This window comes from Mytilus galloprovincialis, chromosome 9 (genome assembly GCF_965363235.1).
Source record: "Mytilus galloprovincialis chromosome 9, xbMytGall1.hap1.1, whole genome shotgun sequence".
Lineage (NCBI taxonomy): Eukaryota > Metazoa > Mollusca > Bivalvia > Mytilida > Mytilidae > Mytilus > Mytilus galloprovincialis.
The window spans coordinates 17,670,241-17,690,112 of NC_134846.1; the positions used below are offsets into that span (position 1 = coordinate 17,670,241).

Genomic DNA, 19,872 nt, shown 5'->3' on the forward strand with positions numbered 1-19,872 from the left:
TACTTGACAGCGTACTCGTGTACGGCGGGAATGATTACACGTTGTTGCGATCAAAACTTAATACAACGTAATTAAGCGCCGTATTGACAGACGTCGTAAAAATTAAGGTATATGGCTTTTATTGAAAAAACAAGCCACATGGACCCCAATTTTTTTCTTTTGCAATCAATCAAGTACTGTTTTTAGAACACTCCGCTAAAATTTCAGGAAAAAATCAACGATCAAATTTTTTCTGCACTTCCGAAAAGAAACAAAAATACTATTTTAGAACACTCCGCTAAAATTTCAGGAAAAAATCAACGATCAAATTTTTTCTGCACTTTCGAAAAGAAACAAAAATTATGACCATATTATATGGTCAATTTCTTTATTTCGGATATAGCAATCTAAATCCGGAAAATGATGATTTGATCTAACCTTAAACTTGTTTCAGCATGTTGATGTCATGGATCAAGGGAACATTTTACAAAAAACCCGATTAAGTTATGACTTTTCGTTCAAAAGTATTGTTACTTTCTTTAAAAGTCCTTATTTGTGAAATTTCAGGGATTTTCTTCCAAATATGCAAATTTCGAACCAAATTATCTCAAAAAGTAAGTCATGAAGGTACTTTTTTCTTTGCATAATTGAAAAGTACACATTGAAATTGACCTTCTATCAAAATTTTAAGAAAAAATCAACGAGGGATCTCTTCTGTATCGTATGCCCTTAAAACTAGTATTGTCTAATCGGTTGTCAGGTGGAATTTTCGAAAATTCTTAAACATTTAAAAACATTCTAATTAAATATTTCGTGGAAGGGCAGACTAAAAATTTTCAATGGTTGAAGATTATAAACCCTAGTTATCACACGCAAATTTATTTTTTTCTAAGATATGCATTTTCATCATCCAACATAAAAATACTGTCGTCAAGTACTTTAAGTAAAAAATAGCTATTCGAACACACCTACTCTGTTTTTGTGATTCATTAGATAGGTAGTGTAGCTTTGATATATAAAAATGACAGAATCTGAAGCGAGGTGATATATCAAATACTTTTGCTTTGTACGTTTTGAAGACAAATTATACACCTCAAACACGCCCTAAGGCAGCAACCATTTGATTTTCTGGGGGGGGGGGGGGGGGGGGGGGGCTATGGTTTTTTTTTCTGTACAAACTTTTTCTTTCGCCTGCGGCGAAAAACAATCTATTTTTTTCGCGATAAATGGAAAACAATTTTTTTCTTTCAATTTTAGCATTACATATAGTGGCAGCTGAGGGTGTAACAAACAATTTTTTTTTTCAGAATTCAAAACAAATTATTTTTTTCTCCAAAAACTGGAAACAAACTTTTTTTTCCAAAAAAAACCATAGCCCCCCCAGAAAATCAAATGGTTGCTGCCTAACATAAACAGATGCACTCGGTTTTCTTTTTTTCCTTGAGTCACATAATGGAAGGACAGACACGAAAATTAATGAACTAATTGATTGATATGTTGTTTTTTTTTTTTTAAATCGGAGGTTATGCTTTTTCTACATCCAACTTGATAGATACCCATGTCGTTGACTTGATATCTAGTTGTTCTGCATTACTATGTAATAGATAAATTGAAAACTTATGCAAATGGTGTTTTTAAAATAAAACACTCCGTAATTGAGAAGAAAATTGTCGTTTTGGTTGTTTCTATTAACTTTTAAATTTTGTTTTACTATAGTAAACATTACAGTAAGCATTTATCGCCTTCTCTAACAAAGAGCCTCGATTCTTTTGTTCTATTTCAACTGGGTTTCCGCCTGTATCATTGTCATTTTGTCTTTTGTTTCTTGTGTTGCCACTTCTGACATCAGACTCGGAATTCATTTACTGTGCGTATTGCTGTGTGTTTTTTTTTTCTACATTGGCTAGATGTAAAATAAAGGTGAGTTTACGAAACATGTTTAACCCTGCCGCATTTTTGCGCCTGTGCTGTTGTTGGTGTTGTATTGTATTTTTAAAGGAGGCTCGAGGGTATAAAAATTTCAGAAAAAAATAAACATTTATTTTTCAATACAAATTTAATTAATTACCTTAAGTAGTTACTTTATCATATATATGGTACAAAAATAATTCCAAAAAAATCAATTCGTGTTGGCCCCAGATGTATTTTAAAATGTAGTTATCATTGAAAACGCTCTAAATTATCTTCCTTTGGTACAAAAATGCCATTTTTTGGCATTAGAATTGAAATATCTTTTTTAACTCATCGGTGGCCTATATTTTATATTATTATTTTCAATTAAGCTGTACTTAAACTAAACTATTGTAAAATTTGAGCGATTTCTATGGAACGCCGTAACTGCCTTATGGTACTAAATTCTTTATCATGATGAGATTTTTCTTTATTATGATGAGGTTTTTCTTTATTATGATGAGGTCTTTCTTTATTATGAAGAGCTTTTTCCTTATTATAATGAGCTTTTTCCTTATTATAATGAGCTTTTTCTTTATTATGATGAGCTTTTTCTTTATTATGATGAGCTTTTTCTCTATTATGATGAGTTTTTTCTCTATTATGACGAGCTGTTAGAAGGAAATCATGGGAAATTAAGAGAATCATGGGAAATTAAGAAAAATAAGATCAAACAAAAAGAAAAATGGCGGAACCAGAAATGTTGAAAGTTTTTCTGAAAGTTGGCTTGATCCATGTACAGGAAATGTTTGATAAAGAAAAAAATAACACCAAATTTTGTCAGCATGCTTTCAAACATGCACTGGGATATCTAGGAGTTACCATTCTACCATTCTATGATGACACTGCGAATGGAATAAATCAAGTATGGAAACATGAAACCTGTGAAAATAGTTTGGATGGCCATCCAAAATACTATATATATTTGTCGTTAAAAATGTACTAGAATCGTTGTTGGATTGTGATGACATTTCTCTATAATGATGAGGTTTTTCTCTATTATGAAGAACTGTTAGAAGGAAATCATGGGAAAATAAGAGAATTAAGATCAAACAAAAAGAAAAATGGCAGAATCAGAAATGTTGAAAGTTCTTCGGAATGTTGGCTTGCTCCATGTCCGGGGAAATGTTTTATAAAGAACTGATAACACCCAATATTGTCAGCATGCTTTGAAAACATGAACTGGAATGTCTAGGAGTTACTATTCCAGCGTATATGATGACACTGCTTCTCACTTCTGCCACCAACTATGCTCCTCAAGACTATGCATAAGTTAGGAATTTCGTTACCACAAATACTTAAAACCTTTACTTACTTCTTTCATATATAGATATAAAGATTAGGTTTTAAAGTTTAGTTGTACCTTAAAACTTATTTCAAACGGGATACATCCTCATTTTTACAGCAATGTTGTTTATCGTGCCTGGAAATTTTGAAACGATCCTGATAAACTTGTCAATCATTTAAATAAATTCATTCTAAAAGGTTACCAGCACTGTAATTAGATCATTGCATATTGTTTTATTGGTATTGATATTGATTTTGTTATCAGTAAAATTTAAAGCAAACTAAATATTATTTTTATATACAATCATATACACATTCATGGATCTGCGATAGGTCGACTCCTGTATCTTAGCATAGCACAAGGCCAGGTTTTTCTCCGTCTTTTACCACTGTCCCAGGTTAGGAGAAGGGTTGGGATCCCGCTAACATGTTGCTGTGTGTGTTACATTTTAATGTTGTGTCGTTGTTCTCCTCTAATATTTAATGCGTTTCCCTTAGTTTTAGTTTGTTACCCCGATTTTGTTTTTTGTCCATAGATTTATGAGTTTTGAACAGCGGTATACTACTGTTGCCTTTATTTAACAGCGCCACATTATGTATGTATGTGTCTGTCTCAAATCAGGAGCCGGTAATTCAGTTGTTGTCGTTTGTTTATGTGTGACATATTTGTTTTTGTTTTTTTTTCTTTCATTATTTGTACATAAATTAGGCCGTTAGTTTTCTCGTCTGAATTGTTTTTATTGTCATTTCGGGGCCTTTTATAGCGGACTATGCGGTATTGGATTTGCTTATTGTTGAAGACCGTAATGTGACCTATAGTTGTTAATTTCTGTGTCATTTGGTCTCTTGTGGAGAGTTGTCTCATTGGCAATCATACAACATTTTCTTTTTATATAGGTGTACCAGATGAGTTCTATGATGGATATAACAAAAACAAGACTAAAACTGGGGGGGGGGGGGGGGGGGGGGGGGGGACAGGCCAAGAAGTAGACAATGCTCATTTATAACATTGTTATTGTACGCCAAAAAATACTGAAAGTTCAATCAGGCTTGTACAGAAAGGATTTCGACACAATTCACAAAGTCATCAATGCCAAAGTTGATACCTGTCCTATTGAAATCTGCTCTCATTATTCGTTGGTCATTAATAAAATTGCAATGTCCGTTGGCTCAAAACTTGGCCTTCCATCGTCCATAAGATTAGCCGCATCAATGTTTCCTTCTAATCCATTATCACCTAAATCTCGTTCACTGAGTTGTTACCAACTGGATTCTGTATTTAACCGGCTATCCAAATATTGACTTGATAGGATTTTGTTGTTCTTATTATATGGCTTGCCCAGGCTTGAGTCCAAGTATCAAGTCTTATGTTAATTTCATCCATGTAAATGTAGTGCAGGGCTATTAGATGCAAATCATTTAGTGGATCGGAAATCCCCTGGTCTTCCAAAGGATAGAATAAGTAGTAGAAATAGCTCAAAACACCCTCGTAAACGTCCCTCCATAATCTCTCTATTCTCTGATTGTGCGTGTTTGGCCTGTAAATCATACTGCCGTCACCATGTTTTGTCAACATGAAATCCGTCACAGATACATTTTCAAGTCCCTTATCTGACCAGAGGCAGATTTAGAGAGGGGCCAGGGGGCCCAACCCCCCTTTTCTGGAAAAAAATTGGTTGGTTATATAGGGAATCACTGAAGCATGACCGGAGCGGGCCCCTTTTTAGGCAATCAGTGGGACCCACTTATGAAAATTTCTGGATCCGCCCCTGCTGATAGAACCTATACAAAAAAAAACTACTCCAGAGAGGAAGTTGTCATATTCAATGTCAGAAAAATCTCTTTTCTGTAGTCCAAAATGAGACATCCATCAATATATTGTTCTCTCTGACAGTTGTTAGAAATTCCCAATGTCCGATATCTTGAAGTCACAATCCAACAACGATTCTAGTACATTTTTAACGACAAATATATATAGTATTTTGGATGGCCATCCAAACTATAAGTTTTCACAGGTTTCATGTTTCCATACTTGATTTATTCCATTCGCAGTGTCATCATAGAATGGTAGAATGGTAACTCCTAGATATCCCAGTGCATGTTTGAAAGCATGCTGACAAAATTTGGTGTTATTTTTTCTTTATCAAACATTTCCTGTACATGGATCAAGCCAACTTTCAGAAAAACTTTCAACATTTCTGGTTCCGCCATTTTTCTTTTTGTTTGATCTTATTTTTCTTAATTTCCCATGATTCTCTTAATTTCCCATGATTTCCTTCCTTTCTCATCATAATAGGGAAAAAGCTCATCATAATAGAGAAAAAGCTCATCATAATAAAGAAAAAGCTCATCATAATAAAGAAAAAGCTCATCATAATAGAGAAAAACCTCATCATAATAGAGAAAAACCTCATCATAATAAAGAAAAACCTCATCATGATTAAGAATATAGTACCATAAGGCAGTTACGGAGTTCCATAGATTTCTGTAATTAAGTTCTTTTTATATTTCGATATAACCTCTATTTTTCCTATTAGTTCAACAGAAAAAAAGGTACCTTTACAAAAATGGATTCTTCTTTCTAAGGCAGATTGTTAGCGTAAATGAACGGTGACCCCATTTTTATTTTATTTTTCTAATTAAGTATAATATAAAGTTCCTTTATAGAAAAATATAGCGATATCCTATATAAAACTAAAACCAGGTGCTCCGCAGGGCGCAGCTTTATACGACCGCAGAGGTCGAACCCTGAACAGTTGGGGCAAGTATGGACAAAACATTCAAGCGTGATACAGCTCTGAATTTGGATTGTGATCAAATTTTTGACATTACATGGTTTTTTTTTTTACACAAAACAAATGTCAAGATTTTACAAATCAATTAAAGATTTCTTCTTCAAACTTTTTAAATCTAAAATTAAATAGTTGACACAGCATAGGTTTCTGACACAGAATGAATGTGGTCTAATGAACTTAAAAGTTTTTTTTTTTGCCTTTGAGCAATTCACTATGCTGTTGAATAATAATCCTCTCAAAAAAATGTTTGAAGAAATTTTCTTTTTATTTATGAAATCTGAAATGAGAAAAATTTAACCCCCCCTTTTTTTTCACATCCCTGTTTCCCTTTTTCCAAAACTGATATCAATTCAAATTTCTAATGGAGTTTGCAACAATAACTACTCTTTTAAATACATCATAAAATATTAAAATGTAAAATAAAGTGCTTGTTATCACTGAATGGTAAAGATTGGTTGGTAGTAAAAGTGAATATACATTGTTTATTGTATAAAACAATAAAAAAAACTTCATCAGCAACATTTTATATTGGCAAATTTCCAATGAGTTATTTACATAAAGTTATTGGCAAATAAAAATAGAAAATGACATCATAGTCATGTCTGGCAAATGTCCAACATACATTATCTAAAAACATTTTAGATAAGATAAGGAAAAAAAGCTTCATCAGCAACATTTTATATTGGCAAATTTCCAATGAAGTTATTTACATAAAGTTATTGGCAAATAAAAATAGAAAATGACATCATAGTCATGTCTGGCAAATTTCCAACATATATTATCAACTACTATTCTATACAAAGAAAGATAACTCCAATTGAAAATTAATTGCTATTGCACAATATTGTGCAATTAGATATTTCTTGCTATTGTGCAATACTGTGCAATTGAAAATTTCTTGCTATTGCACAATACTTGATATGGAATCCTGATTTGGACCAACTTGAAAACTGGGCCCATAATCAAAAATCAAAGTACTTGTTTAGATAAAGCATATCAAATAAGCCCAAGAATTTAATTTTTGTTAAAATCAAACTTAGTTTAATTTTGGACCCTTTGGACCTTAATGTAGACCAATTTGAAAACTGGACCAAAAATTAAGAATCTACATACACAGTTAGATTTGGCATATCAAAGAACCCATTTATTCAATTTTTGATGAAATCAAACAAGTTTAATTTTGGACCCCCATTTGGACCTACTTGAAAACTAGGCAAATAATTAAAAATCTAAGTACATTTTTAAATTCAGCATATCAAAGAACCCCAAGGATTCAATTTTTGTTAAAATCAAACTAAGTTTAATTTTGGACCCTTTGGACCTTAATGTAGACCAATTTTAAAACGGGACCAAAAATTAAGAATCTACATACATAGTTAGATTCGGCATATCAAAGAACCCCAATTATTCAATTTTTGATGAAATCACACAAAGTTCAATTTTGGACCCTTTGGGCCCCTTATTCATAAACTGTTGTGACCTCAACTCCAAAAATCAATCCCAACCTTCCTTTTGTGGTCATAAACCTTGTGTTTAAATTTCATTGATTTCTATTTACTTATACTAAAGTTATTGTGCGAAAACCAAGAATAATGCTTATTTGGGCCCTTTTTTGGCCCTTAATTCCTAAACTGTTGGAACCAAAACTCCAAAAATCAATCCCAACCGTCCTTTTGTGGTCATAAACCTTGTGTCAAAATTTCATAGATTTCTATTCACTTAAACTAAAGTTATAGTGCGAAAACCAAGAAAATGCTTATTTGGGCCCTTTTTGGCCCCTAATTCCTTAAATGTTGGGACCAAAACTCCCAAAATCAATCCCAACCTTCCTTTTGTGGTCATAAACCTTGTGTTAAAATTTCATTGATTTCTATTCACTTTTACTAAAGTTAGAGTGCGAAAACTAAAAGTATTCGGACGACGACGACGACGCCAACGTGATAGCAATATACGACCAAAAAATTAAAATTTTTGCGGTCGTATAAAAATCGATTTCGACCCGCGAGCCCCTTTAAATTTAGTTTATTCATATGTTTTGAATTTAATGTGACGTCAAATTTTACTGAGCTATTTCACATTTTAGTTTAGGGGCCTCCGAGTTTTGGGATTTTCACGATGTGTTCTGTTGGTTGATCATCCCGTTTTTGTCATTTTACCTTCCTGTTTTTTTTGTTGTTGATATAACAAACATTTTGCCATTGCAAGTTCTATCAAGTGATATTGCAGACGTTTTACCATTGCACTTGTTTGTCAAGTGATCTTGCAGACGTTTTACCATTGTACCGGTTTGTCAAGTGATAGTACAGATATTTTAACATTGTACCGGTTTGTCTAGTGATATTGCAGACGTTTTACCATTGTACCGGTTTGTCAAGTGATCTTGCAGACGTTTTACCATTGTACCGGTTTGTCAAGTGATATTACAGACATTTTAACATTGTACCGGGTTGACAAGTGATATTGCAGACATTTTACCATTGTACCAGTTTGTCAAGTGATATTGCAGACATTTAACCATTGTACCGGTTTGTCAAGTGATATTGCAGACGTTTAACCATTGTACCGGTCTGTCAAGTGATATTGCAGACATTTTACCATTGTACCGGTTTGTCAAGAGATGTTGCAGACATTTTACCATTGTACCGGTTTGTCAAGAGATATTGCAGACATTTTACCATTGTACCGGTTTGTCAATGATATTACAGACATTTCACCATTGTACCCGTTTGTCAAGAGATATTGCAGACATTTTTCCATTGTATTGGTTTCCTGATTGATCTTGCTGTCATTTATCATTGTACCGGTTTGTTGGTATGATCTTGCTGTCATTTTACCACTGCACCAGTTTGTTAGTTGATTATTCTGTCATTTTAACTTTTACAGGTTTATTTGTTGATTTTCAGTCATTTGTATTGGTTTGTTAGTTGAACTTGCCATCATTTTCACCATTAAAAAAGGATTGTTGGTTGATTTCATTTGATCATTGTACCGGTTTTGTTGGCTGAAATTGCTGTCATTTTACCATTGTATTGCTTTGTTGGTTGATTTTTGTGTTATTCTACCACTGCTTTGTTGGTTGAATTTACTGTCATTTAACCATTCTATTGGCTCATTGAAAGATCTTGCAATAATTTTTTAACATTATACCGCTTTGTTAGTTGATTTAGCAATCATTGTGCCACTGTGCCTGTTTGTTGGCCATCATTTTACTCCTACTGGTTTGTTGGTTGGTTATGCTGACTTTAACATGTACTATTGGACCTGTTTGTCGATTGACTTTGCATTGTTGTTCCAACATGGAAAGCTTTTTACTATTACGTTTGTCTACTTTGCATACTGTGTATTTATTTATTTTTCATGGGTTCCAATGTTTGTGGCTTAAAGAAAACCTGCTTATTCCTGGATATTCAAATTCATGGTTTTGGCATTTTAGAAAATTTGTAATTCTTTGAACATTTAAATTCGAGGTTCCACTGTTCCCACGAAAATTACAACCCAACAAATATTAATGAATCTACAATAGTTATTTTACCATTATAATTTATAGCTGATTGATTGGTTTTGCATATTTATTTTACTGATTGTATTGGTTTGTTGGTTGATTATGAAAAATTGTTTTTCCATTTATCATGTTTATATTGTACCAGTTTTGTTTTTCCTCTAACTTGAATTTTTTTAATTTAACACATGGCAAGAGTAAAATCTCTTTGTTCTTACTGTGCTATAATCTGGATAATGCACAGCAAAGGTGTGCATTAACTACCTCAGATTTACTGCACAGTTCAAATCTATTTTTACCTTTAGGGGCAGTTCCTGGATTTTGAAAGGGGCGTTATTCTATCAAATAAAAAAAAAAATATCACTGAGTGTAGCGAGACTATAGACAATATTGACGATTTTAAGCTAAAACACGATACTTTGTCCAGTCCAAGGGTAAACGACCCGTTCGCCCCCACCCCCGAATCCGCGTGAAAATATGACAAAGTTGAACTTCTTACAAACATCGTAGTTTCAAAATAGGTAAAAAGATAGGTTTCTCATTCCTTTATTTTTTTTTTTATCTAAGCTGGGACATAAACTATTTTATTATATTTTGTGTTCAACGTAAATCTAAATCAGTGTTTTAAAGTTAGAAAGATAGTTTAACAATTTTTGGTAATTTCTGCCAAAAAAGAAATGTATCTAAGATTATCTGAATAAAAGAAATCTGATTTGGATTAGGTTCAGACTCAATGGAATTTATAACGACTTTTTAAATAATCATTCCTATAAAGAGGCTATTTTTGGATCGGATTTAATGAGGACCATATTTAAGTTTGTTTTAAAACAGGGTGATTAGCTGGAGATCAATCAGACTTCATTTAGATGGACGTGCCTTAATAAGTAATACAGTAGATTAAAAGAAATTGGGGGGAGGGTTGCGGGGAGTAAAAGGTTTTGAAAGAGAAACGTATTTTAAATTTTAAATTTTAAATTTAAGTAATACAACATCTTCCTCGGTTCTTTTAAGCATATCATTGAGGGAAAGAAATTCAAAAGCAATTAATCTTATCTAAACTCAATAACCCTTGCAGTTATGTTTTTTTTCATACACCGATTTGAAAGTACACAATTTATCAAAGTCTTAATCGTCACCAATTAAATAAAAATTGGGAATAAATTAACGGAAACGATTAAAAAACATATACCATTGAATCGTTATTTTAGAATGAGTCTAAATATAAAAAAAAGATTAATTTAAAACTTACCAAAGTCGTATTTCCCCCTTTCTTTACCCTACATGAAACTTTCCTAGGACCCGTGGATTGCAGAATAACGTCCACATTTCTAAAACGTTCACTTTGAATTTGATTGATTGAGTCATGTGTTAAAACAGTTATTGGCCAATCAAATCGGTTTATGCAATTTAATCTGCACAGCACGAGATGACCCAATAACCCAAACTCCTACGTCGTTCGGGTTATTGGGTCATTTCCTCGTTCGGGTTATTGGGTCATCTCGTGCTGTGCAGATTAAATGACATATACCGACTTGCTTGGTCAATAACTATAACATAAAATTAGGCAATATGTGAAAGAGACAATAACCCGACCAAAGAGCAGATCACCAAATATAAAATGATATGGAAGTATGAGATGGGTTAAGTTTGAATAAATAAATATTTCAATATCAAAACAACGTGATTAAAAAGGATCAAAATTTTATTACACAGAATACAACACATTCATTATAATGTTGACACCGGTCTTTTATTACAACATACAATTTGATGACATGCTACGATTGCCAATATCATTTCAAATCTAATGTATCAACAAATGGCATCAAAAAGCTACACACAGCTGGACACTAGGTCATTTCATTTTTTTTTTAAATAGGGTAATCGGTCAGACTTTCGTACTTTTTTTTTTCAAAAATCATAAAAGAACGTCTTTAGGGTAGGCACTAAAAATTAAGGTTGATCTGGTTAAAGCAAAAAAGTATAGTTAGGCCTAGATAAACAATGGACTAACAGTTGGAAATCAATTTTGTTATCATTATGTGTTTCACCATTCTGACCAAAAATTAAGCAATGTATTCTCTATTGACAAATACATTGATTTAACTTACGAGAAAAAAAAATGTCATGTTGAAAATTCTTTGAAAGAAAATGGTCCTGACCGATGAATATTATGCAAGTTTTTTAAATGATTTCGGACAATCATGAATGACAGACAGCAGATGTTTACATGTAGCTAAAGTGAATTAAAAAAAAATGATTAAAAAATGTTGTTAGTTTTTTAATCATGTTAATGAAGAAAATCGATATCAAAACATATGCTGCATGAATGACAAATTATCTACTTGTCTAAAACATGAAACAGTCAAACCTTTTCTACAAAAAACAGATTATAATAAAAAGCCCCATAAATGACTAAACTGACTTTCAAAATGATTCAGATTATTAAAGCAAAAAGGTTCAAAATTATGAAAATACTAGACTACTTCTTTGAAAAATGGCCATTTCAAACTCTATATAAAGAAAATTTTGATAAAATATGTAATGGTTTTAAAAAACAATTTAGATAACAATTATTTATTTTTTGACCAGGTACATATAATGGAAAAAATATATAACTGGGAATTAAATTATTTACATTTTATCGGTACCAACATTTGTGGATATGGGAAAACTATTTTTGGTGCTGTCTTGACAAATTGTTCTTTTTGTGGAATTCTTAAAATCATGAATTATAAAACAACACAACATGAACATGTTTAAATTATATCATTTACATGATTTATATAAAATGAATTCCATTAAAATGAATATCAGTTGAAAAATTAAAATCAAATCAAAGTTTGTTTATAAGAGTGAAAGAATACATCTTACTTCAATGTTTATTTTCTAGCACAACGGTGTAATGGAAATATGCAATAAAAATAAAACCGGAGCAGACAAACAAGAAACAAGCTTATCCAACTTGTCAGGATTAATTCAAAAATGAATGACGGCAACTGAGAATATTCTTGAAGGTAAAGTACAGAATCTTAAAATTCCCTAAAAAATATTTTATACTTAATTAAAGCCAAATTGTATTTGGGAAATCATCATTGTCCCCACCCCTTGTCCTTATCCATCCAAAACAAAATTTAAATTGCCAACGATTTAACCCCAACCCCCTTGCTAACATGTCTGCTCCTACAAAGCCATATTTATACATGATCATGAAACACAAAGCTATGAAATGTTCTTATTTGTCATTTGGTTTATGACCTTGACCTAGAGCGAGACCTACTCTTACTACGACTTCTGGAACTGTCAGATCGACTCCTTGATCGAGATCTACTCCTACTTCTAGATCTGGACCTGTTGATAAAAAAAAAAATATGTATATTAATTTTTTGTTAAATGTCTGAATTTTTTCCTGTGAAATTTAAAGAAAATAAAATCAGATTAGTGTGAAAAAAAATCTTGAATTTATAACAATTGTTTTTTTCGTTTTTTTCTGATAAGTGGTGTGGATTTAACCATTCTTGATTTGATTTGAAATAAATAAATAAAAAGAAACAAAAAGAATTAAGTTTAATAACAAGTTATCTGATATACTAAATTGTTATACGATACACATATACATTGTATATATATATATAAATATGATAAACAATTTATTACATGTGTTAAACACAAACATTGTTTGGGAATGAACATTTATCATAATTCATAATTTAATAGGTAGCAGTAACCTTTTTGAGCTTTCATTTAACAGTTTTGTTCCAATCTTACCTCTTACCCCTAATAAACTCTTGTTCTAAAACTAAATTTGTCGGCCATTATTTCCCTGCCACAATCTACACCGGGTTCCTTAATTTTACAACCTCGACTCTAAAAATCTGGGAACAGCTACTCTTTTACAATTCAAGCTATAACACCTCGACGTTCTCGTGTTACTAGACTGCAAGATTGCCTTGCCTTTCACATGCAGCAGATGCTCGTGTAACTTAACTGCACAATATGCATTCTACTGCAACAGCCTGAGCTTGTAGACTGCACTGTGCATGTTACCCCAGGATTTCATTATCTAGTACAGGAATCTATGATCCTTTTAAACTCATATGATCAGGTCCCTTTCCCTGGGTCCAAAAAGAAAGTAAAACTTTTAGTTGCTACGAAGAGATTGGATATTAAATATACACTATAGTCATATATAGAGTTCACTAGCCTTAAATAGGTTTAACATATTTGATTGTCCGCTTTAATTGAACAGCTGTCTATTGTATTTGCAGCTTTATATATATATCCATACACGAAAAATGCAAATGAAATAGAATATTTAGTTGTCATAATAAATGATAATATAATTTCAATTTCACTATTATGGATTTAAATATATTTTCATGAATACCAATTCTCATGGATTTAAGAAAAATAGAATTCCTTGGATAAATATGTATACTTCAAAGAATCATGGTACACATCTATATCATGTATATATACACATGTACTGGCAATCAACAACACGGTACAAAAGACAAATCTGCATATGTAAAAAATTGAATTGCAATGTCTGCCAAGAACAGCGGTTCCGGTAATATTACAATGTCTTCCTGTGACTGTATCCAATATAAATTAAGTAACTAGTAGAGAAAACTGATCATGATAGATGTACAATATCAACAATAACTTGATAACAAAGAAATCATTCTTTTTAGATACATAAATGTTATTGTACATAAAATGAAAAGCAAAACTGAAACATTATACAATACTGTGGATTCATTATTTTTCGAAAGTTTCGATTTTTGTGGATTCAAGAAACTTTGTATTTTTCGAAGATATTTGATTTTGTGGTTTTACGAAGGTTTGCATACACATGATACAGGTCTTAACAAAATTTTTACTTTGTTGAACATCCTGTAACAGTAAAATCAATGAAAATTGGCATCCCACGAATGAATAAACTTTGTATTTTTTAAGATATTTGATTTTGTGGTTTTACTAAGGTTTGCATACAGGTCTAAACAAAATTTTTACTTTGTTGAACATTCTGTAACTGTAAAATCAATGAAATTGGCATCCCACGAATTATTATGAATATGATGAATCCACGGTAATGTTTTTTAAGCTACTTCTACAAAAAAAGAATATATATGTAGCCTGGTATCCATGATCATGATGATCATACACTGCCTCTAAAGCAAGGTAAAGTATATATAATAAAGCAGCTCAGTTTAAAGTATTCTTTTTATTATGAAAATAAAATTGTGTTTGAGTTCTTTAGATGAGTTTTTATGTCTTTGGTGAATGTACATTAAGAAGTTTCATGTCAACAGAAATTATATGACACAGACAGGTTCCAACATGAAACACTGTCGAAAAAAAATAACATAGCTGAAGAAATGGATAAGTTGTGAAAAAATAGGCAAAATAGTTTCTGCGCACCAAAAGGATAACTTGTTAGTGTTACAAACCTAATTTATCATTTGGCATATTTCAATTATTTAGTTTTAAGACTGTGCTTACAAGTTGTTCAATTTCATTCCTGCTTTAATGGTAACAATTTGCATGAATTAAAAATTATACTGAACATGCTGAAAGCATACTATGATATGTCAGATGACTAAATTTTCTCTCTCCATGTTACCATGCATTTATTGTAATCATAACCGTTCATGATCTACTATAAAATTATGAACCAGGATTGCAGGCTACAACAAATTTACAGCTATTACGGATTTCCTATTCTTATCTTGGTACATGTAACTGCAGAATAACTGTTTATTGAGTTTACCTGTTAGATCTCCGCCTACTATCCCTGTCCCTACTGCTACCACCACGGTCACCACCTCCATATCGACCTCCTCCTCCATCTCTGTCTCTGCCTCGATCTCCATCCCTGCCACCACCTCCGCCATAACTTCCACCTCCCCTTCTTCCACCTCTACGGTCATTTGAAGGTCGTCCATATCTTGCCATCTGTACACGGAGTTCCCTGCCATCTAACATTGCTCTGTCCATTGAATCAAGTGCGTCTTCTGCATCCCTTTTGTCATAGTACCTGAGAAATATAAAATTTAATCACACCCATTTTTATTTGTATTACAAAATGTAACTACAGTGGCGGATCCAGAGGGGGGGTTCCGGGGGTGCGCACCCCCCTTTATTTTGGCCGATCAATGCATTTGAATCGGGACATATGTTTTGCACCCCTGCACCCCCCCTTTGCCCTGGGCTAGCACCCCCCCTTTCGAAAATTCCTGCATCCGCCACTGAACTAGGCTATTAAGTATATTAGTATGTGTTGTTAAGGCCTAAAATAAAATATTGTTTGTTTCCCCAATCCTGAATACCCTACCAAAATGGTCCTACTCTTAAAATTTTATTGTAAAAACTAAGTTAAATATCATTGTATTCATTTCTGATTTTCTGGCTTGCGGGATCATCCGATAATATTCAAGCTTTCTTTACAGGCTTGGCAGGATCGGGATTGGGTAAACAAATTACGTTTATAATCATATAATGCTACATTGTACTTAACTTTATGATTTTAAATAATATCATGGATATTGTTCCTGTGATTTTGTAATTTCAATTTCAATGAATATACAATAACTTCTTCCAAACTGGGCAATATTAAAGATATAACCTTTATTTACAATGTTTAAACTGATACTATTGCCTTGTTCATGTTCATGGGTTTTTTCGGTACATTAAATTTGGGTCTTCATCGATGCCATACTTATTCAAGATGTTCCGTATCGGAGGACATTTCTGGAATTTCCTCTGCACTTCTTGTATTATCAAGATTATTATTACTTCATCCCGATGACAAGAATAACAGTAGAGAGTATAATTAACTGATAGAACAAAACAACAATTTGCTGAAGTCATGTTAACAAAATGTCAAAACAAGCCAAAGACCAAAAAATGACAAAGACAGTTAAGTGCCCTTTATGGAGACTATATTCATAAAAAGGCTTAGGGTTTTTTCAATCAAATAATAGCAAGCTAAACTAACTTAAAAGATTATAATTAGAGATAAATCTTGTCTGTACTAGCCAAATTTCACAAAGTTAAAGTTGTTTATAAAAAATAAATCATGAATGATGTTTAATTACGTTTTTGGGGTATTCACTCAGTTAAACGGCATGGTTCTATTGTTACCATAGGAAAACACCTGAGACGTCCCAAAAATATTTAGGTGCTCCTATCATTGGAGGAACATTATACAGTTGTGTATACACACATGGCGGTACGCGAGGATATCTTAACGTTTCGAAACGAAGTGAAAAATATCGTGCACCATGTGGGCGTTTACATTTGTCACTCTATGCACCATTTCTGGTCAATATGCGCTATAGGCGCAAGTCCTTCCAAATCACTGGTTACCTGTTTACGGCCATCTGTAGCATGTTTAGCTAATATCATTTAATGTATAAGTGATTGATGCCACGATAACTATTGACAAGTTACCTGGACAAGTAAAATAAACCAACCTGACAAATGCAAAACCTCTGCTTTTCCTAGTGAAACGATCTCTGGGAATATAAATGTCTCCAACCTCGCCGTACTTCTCAAAGGCGCGTCTAAGATCTTCTGGTGTTGTTCTGAACGTGAGATTGTCAACTTTAAGAGATGACATACGTTCTGTGTTGGGTGGAGGACGAGAGTAACTCATTTTTGTCGCTTGAGTTTCGACTTATGTATGTAAATTATATTAAATTGATCCTATTTTGTTTCTTGCATGTTCTTTCTCGTCAAAATTTATCCAGCCTCGTTCTTGAAATTCTTTGTCAGTTCAACGCTTGCATGGAACTCACACAAAATCGGCCCACATTTTCACCAACCATGCTAACTCGCCCCACTCCTTTTATTTTCTTGATCATCATTTAGTTTTGAGAGTTTTCACTGAAAAGTATATATTCAACAAGGCGATAAAAAAATCTTCACATGCTTTGTTGACCTACAAGCTAAAGAGTCTTTGACACAGTCATGATGGACTTTTTTTTTAGACAATAGAGTGAACGCTCCATTATTATAGCTTGTGCAGTGTCCGGTGTGAGCCAAGAGGCCGTTCCTTGAACTATAATGGTTTACTTTTATAAATTGTTTTTTGAACGGAGAGTTGTCTCATTGGTACTCATACCACATCTTCCTATATCTATCCGTATAATTATGCAGATGACAACAGTTATATCCTTTCATACGCAGTTAAAGATTTAGATCAATTAATTAATACGAGATTAATACTCTAAGACTAGAAGATGAAAGCCAAATTTTGATAAATTGGTTCTTAATTAATAAAATGAAACCTAATCCAGAAAAATCAGTTTCAATCCGTGAATAGCTGAAGGTAAAAAAACTAAAGACAAAAACCTAAAATTTAAATAAGAAGGTAATGAAATAAAACTTAAACATGGTGTAACGGGAGTGGAAGTTTCAACTGACTGGCTTCGTTTTCCCGTTGTCTACCCAAGTTCTGGGATATTGGACAAACTACGTAAAACTACGTAATTATAAACTAGATGTTTATTTTAAAAGACATACGTTATGGTTGAATACAAGTTACATATTCCCAAGCGGGCCAAATTTGCACGTGCCCGACACGGGAGAAAGAGTTACGGAACTATAATTATAAGTAATATCAACATTAACCAATTTCCCCCTCATAATTAAATCAGAGGGTTTCATGATTGGAAATTTACCGTTCAGTAGACCACCTACAAACCCCTCAAAGAGTTGTTGCAAGTTTCTTAACGTGCAAAAAGCGTGGCATTTTCTCTACACTAGGCATTGGATTGAACTTGGGCCATCACCAACTAATTAAAAAAAATCATTTATCTAAGTTGAGTATTCAAGTATTTTGCTGATAGAAGTGAAATGATCTAAAAGATGCATGATTGCTTATATACGTAGCTCATCTGGCAGCTCATTACAAAAGTTCTAGTTTGAAATAGTTTCTATATAAGGTGCAATATAATGACATACAGTTCAAAAACTCCATTGATTCACTAAGGGTGTGTAGACACGTGCCTAAAGTGCCTAACGGCGGCAGCAGTCCTTTTGCGACAATTACTGTTTTTCGTGGGTATCATTTGCGCCAACTTTTGTTTTCCAAATGTATCAATTGCGCCAATATTCGGAACTCATTTGCGCCAATTTACCTGTACACATATTTATCATAAATATTAATGATTAATATTTATTCTTATTTTTGGCTTAAAACGTATCATACGTTCGTAGATATTTCACCACGAAGATGAGTATCTGGAGACAAATGACATAAAATGAATAAGACAGTCCATGAACAGAGAAAGAAGAAAACTTCTTGCTTTGTTGAATATTTAATACAAGGTATGCCAAAAGAGATTTAAATTGGGAAGTACCCAGGCAGCAACATTTCCCGTTTAAACTACCGGTTCCAAGTCCGAATAAAGGAGGAGGGAAGTCATATGCATATTTCTTCTAATTGGCGCAATCGTATATTTTATTTTTGGCGCAAATGAAACCATGTAATTTTGAAACAGGTGGCACAAACGTAGCATTGGAGAGAAAAAGTGGTGACGTAAAAGGACGCATTTTTGGCGCAAACGGATCTCTTCCCTAACGGCAGCTACGCCCCTGTAAAATAGTATTGACAAGTAAACAAAGTGACTACCATTACACATTTACCATCTTTAGAAATAAGAAGAATGCGATCATTGGATATTGACGTTTTCAAAATTATTAATACAGATTTCCCTGTTTATCTCCATGATTTAATACACTTAAAGGAAAACACTTACTCTTTCAGATACCAGAATACGACCGACCTAACACATGTAGGAACATCTGCATACGACCTAAATCTTTTAAGTATGCGAGTGCTAAGCTTTGTAATGAGCTGCCAGATGAGCTACGTATATAAGCAATCATGCATCTTTTAAATCAATTCAAAAACTTGACTGATAAGTTCTTGGTTTGGCAGCTCATGCAAAACCAGTTCCTTTCTGTTCTGTTTCTGTTTTTGGGATTGACTCCTTTCGGGATCAGGGAATTCTTTTTTCGAATTTCGGGATGTCGGGATTTAAAGTTCTTTAAATTCAGGACCTCGGGATTTCATGTTTTTAAGCTCGGGATTTCGGGATCAAGACCCCTCTGAGCCCGTCATAATTGTGTGTAGATATTATACACTGATACTACTACATATTAATACTAACTTTTGAACTACGCATCGACCATTCATCTTTTGATTTTTTAACCTTCACCCTCCCCAAAAATACAATGTTTGTCAGAATTTTAGAACCACATATATTTAACTTCTTGATTATTTTTTTAAGTTTTAGCTTCCTTGCTGCAGTTTTTTACGCTTATGTGTGTCTTGTTTTGTTGATTAATTAC

General features: G+C 33.0%; 1 protein-coding gene across 2 annotated transcripts; it reads right to left on the reverse strand.

Annotated features, from left to right (window-relative positions):
• Nucleotides 1-11,194: 11,194 nt before the first annotated feature.
• On the reverse strand, nt 11,195-17,289 carry LOC143044532 (serine/arginine-rich splicing factor 2-like). Of its 2 annotated transcripts, XR_012968702.1 has the most exons (4): nt 16,989-17,289; nt 15,284-15,550; nt 13,279-13,625; nt 11,195-12,861 (listed from the first exon to the last, which is right to left on the reverse strand). XR_012968702.1 is itself a non-coding variant. In XM_076216590.1 (3 exons), the coding sequence occupies exons 1-3, from the start codon at nt 17,168-17,170 to the stop codon at nt 12,762-12,764; spliced, it is 549 nt and encodes a 182-aa protein (XP_076072705.1). In that variant the 5' UTR covers nt 17,171-17,289; the 3' UTR covers nt 11,195-12,761. The 2 variants fall into 2 exon arrangements, 1 of the variants encoding a protein (XP_076072705.1); XM_076216590.1 differs by lacking the exon at nt 13,279-13,625.
• Between the last annotated feature and the right edge of the window lie 2,583 nt (nt 17,290-19,872).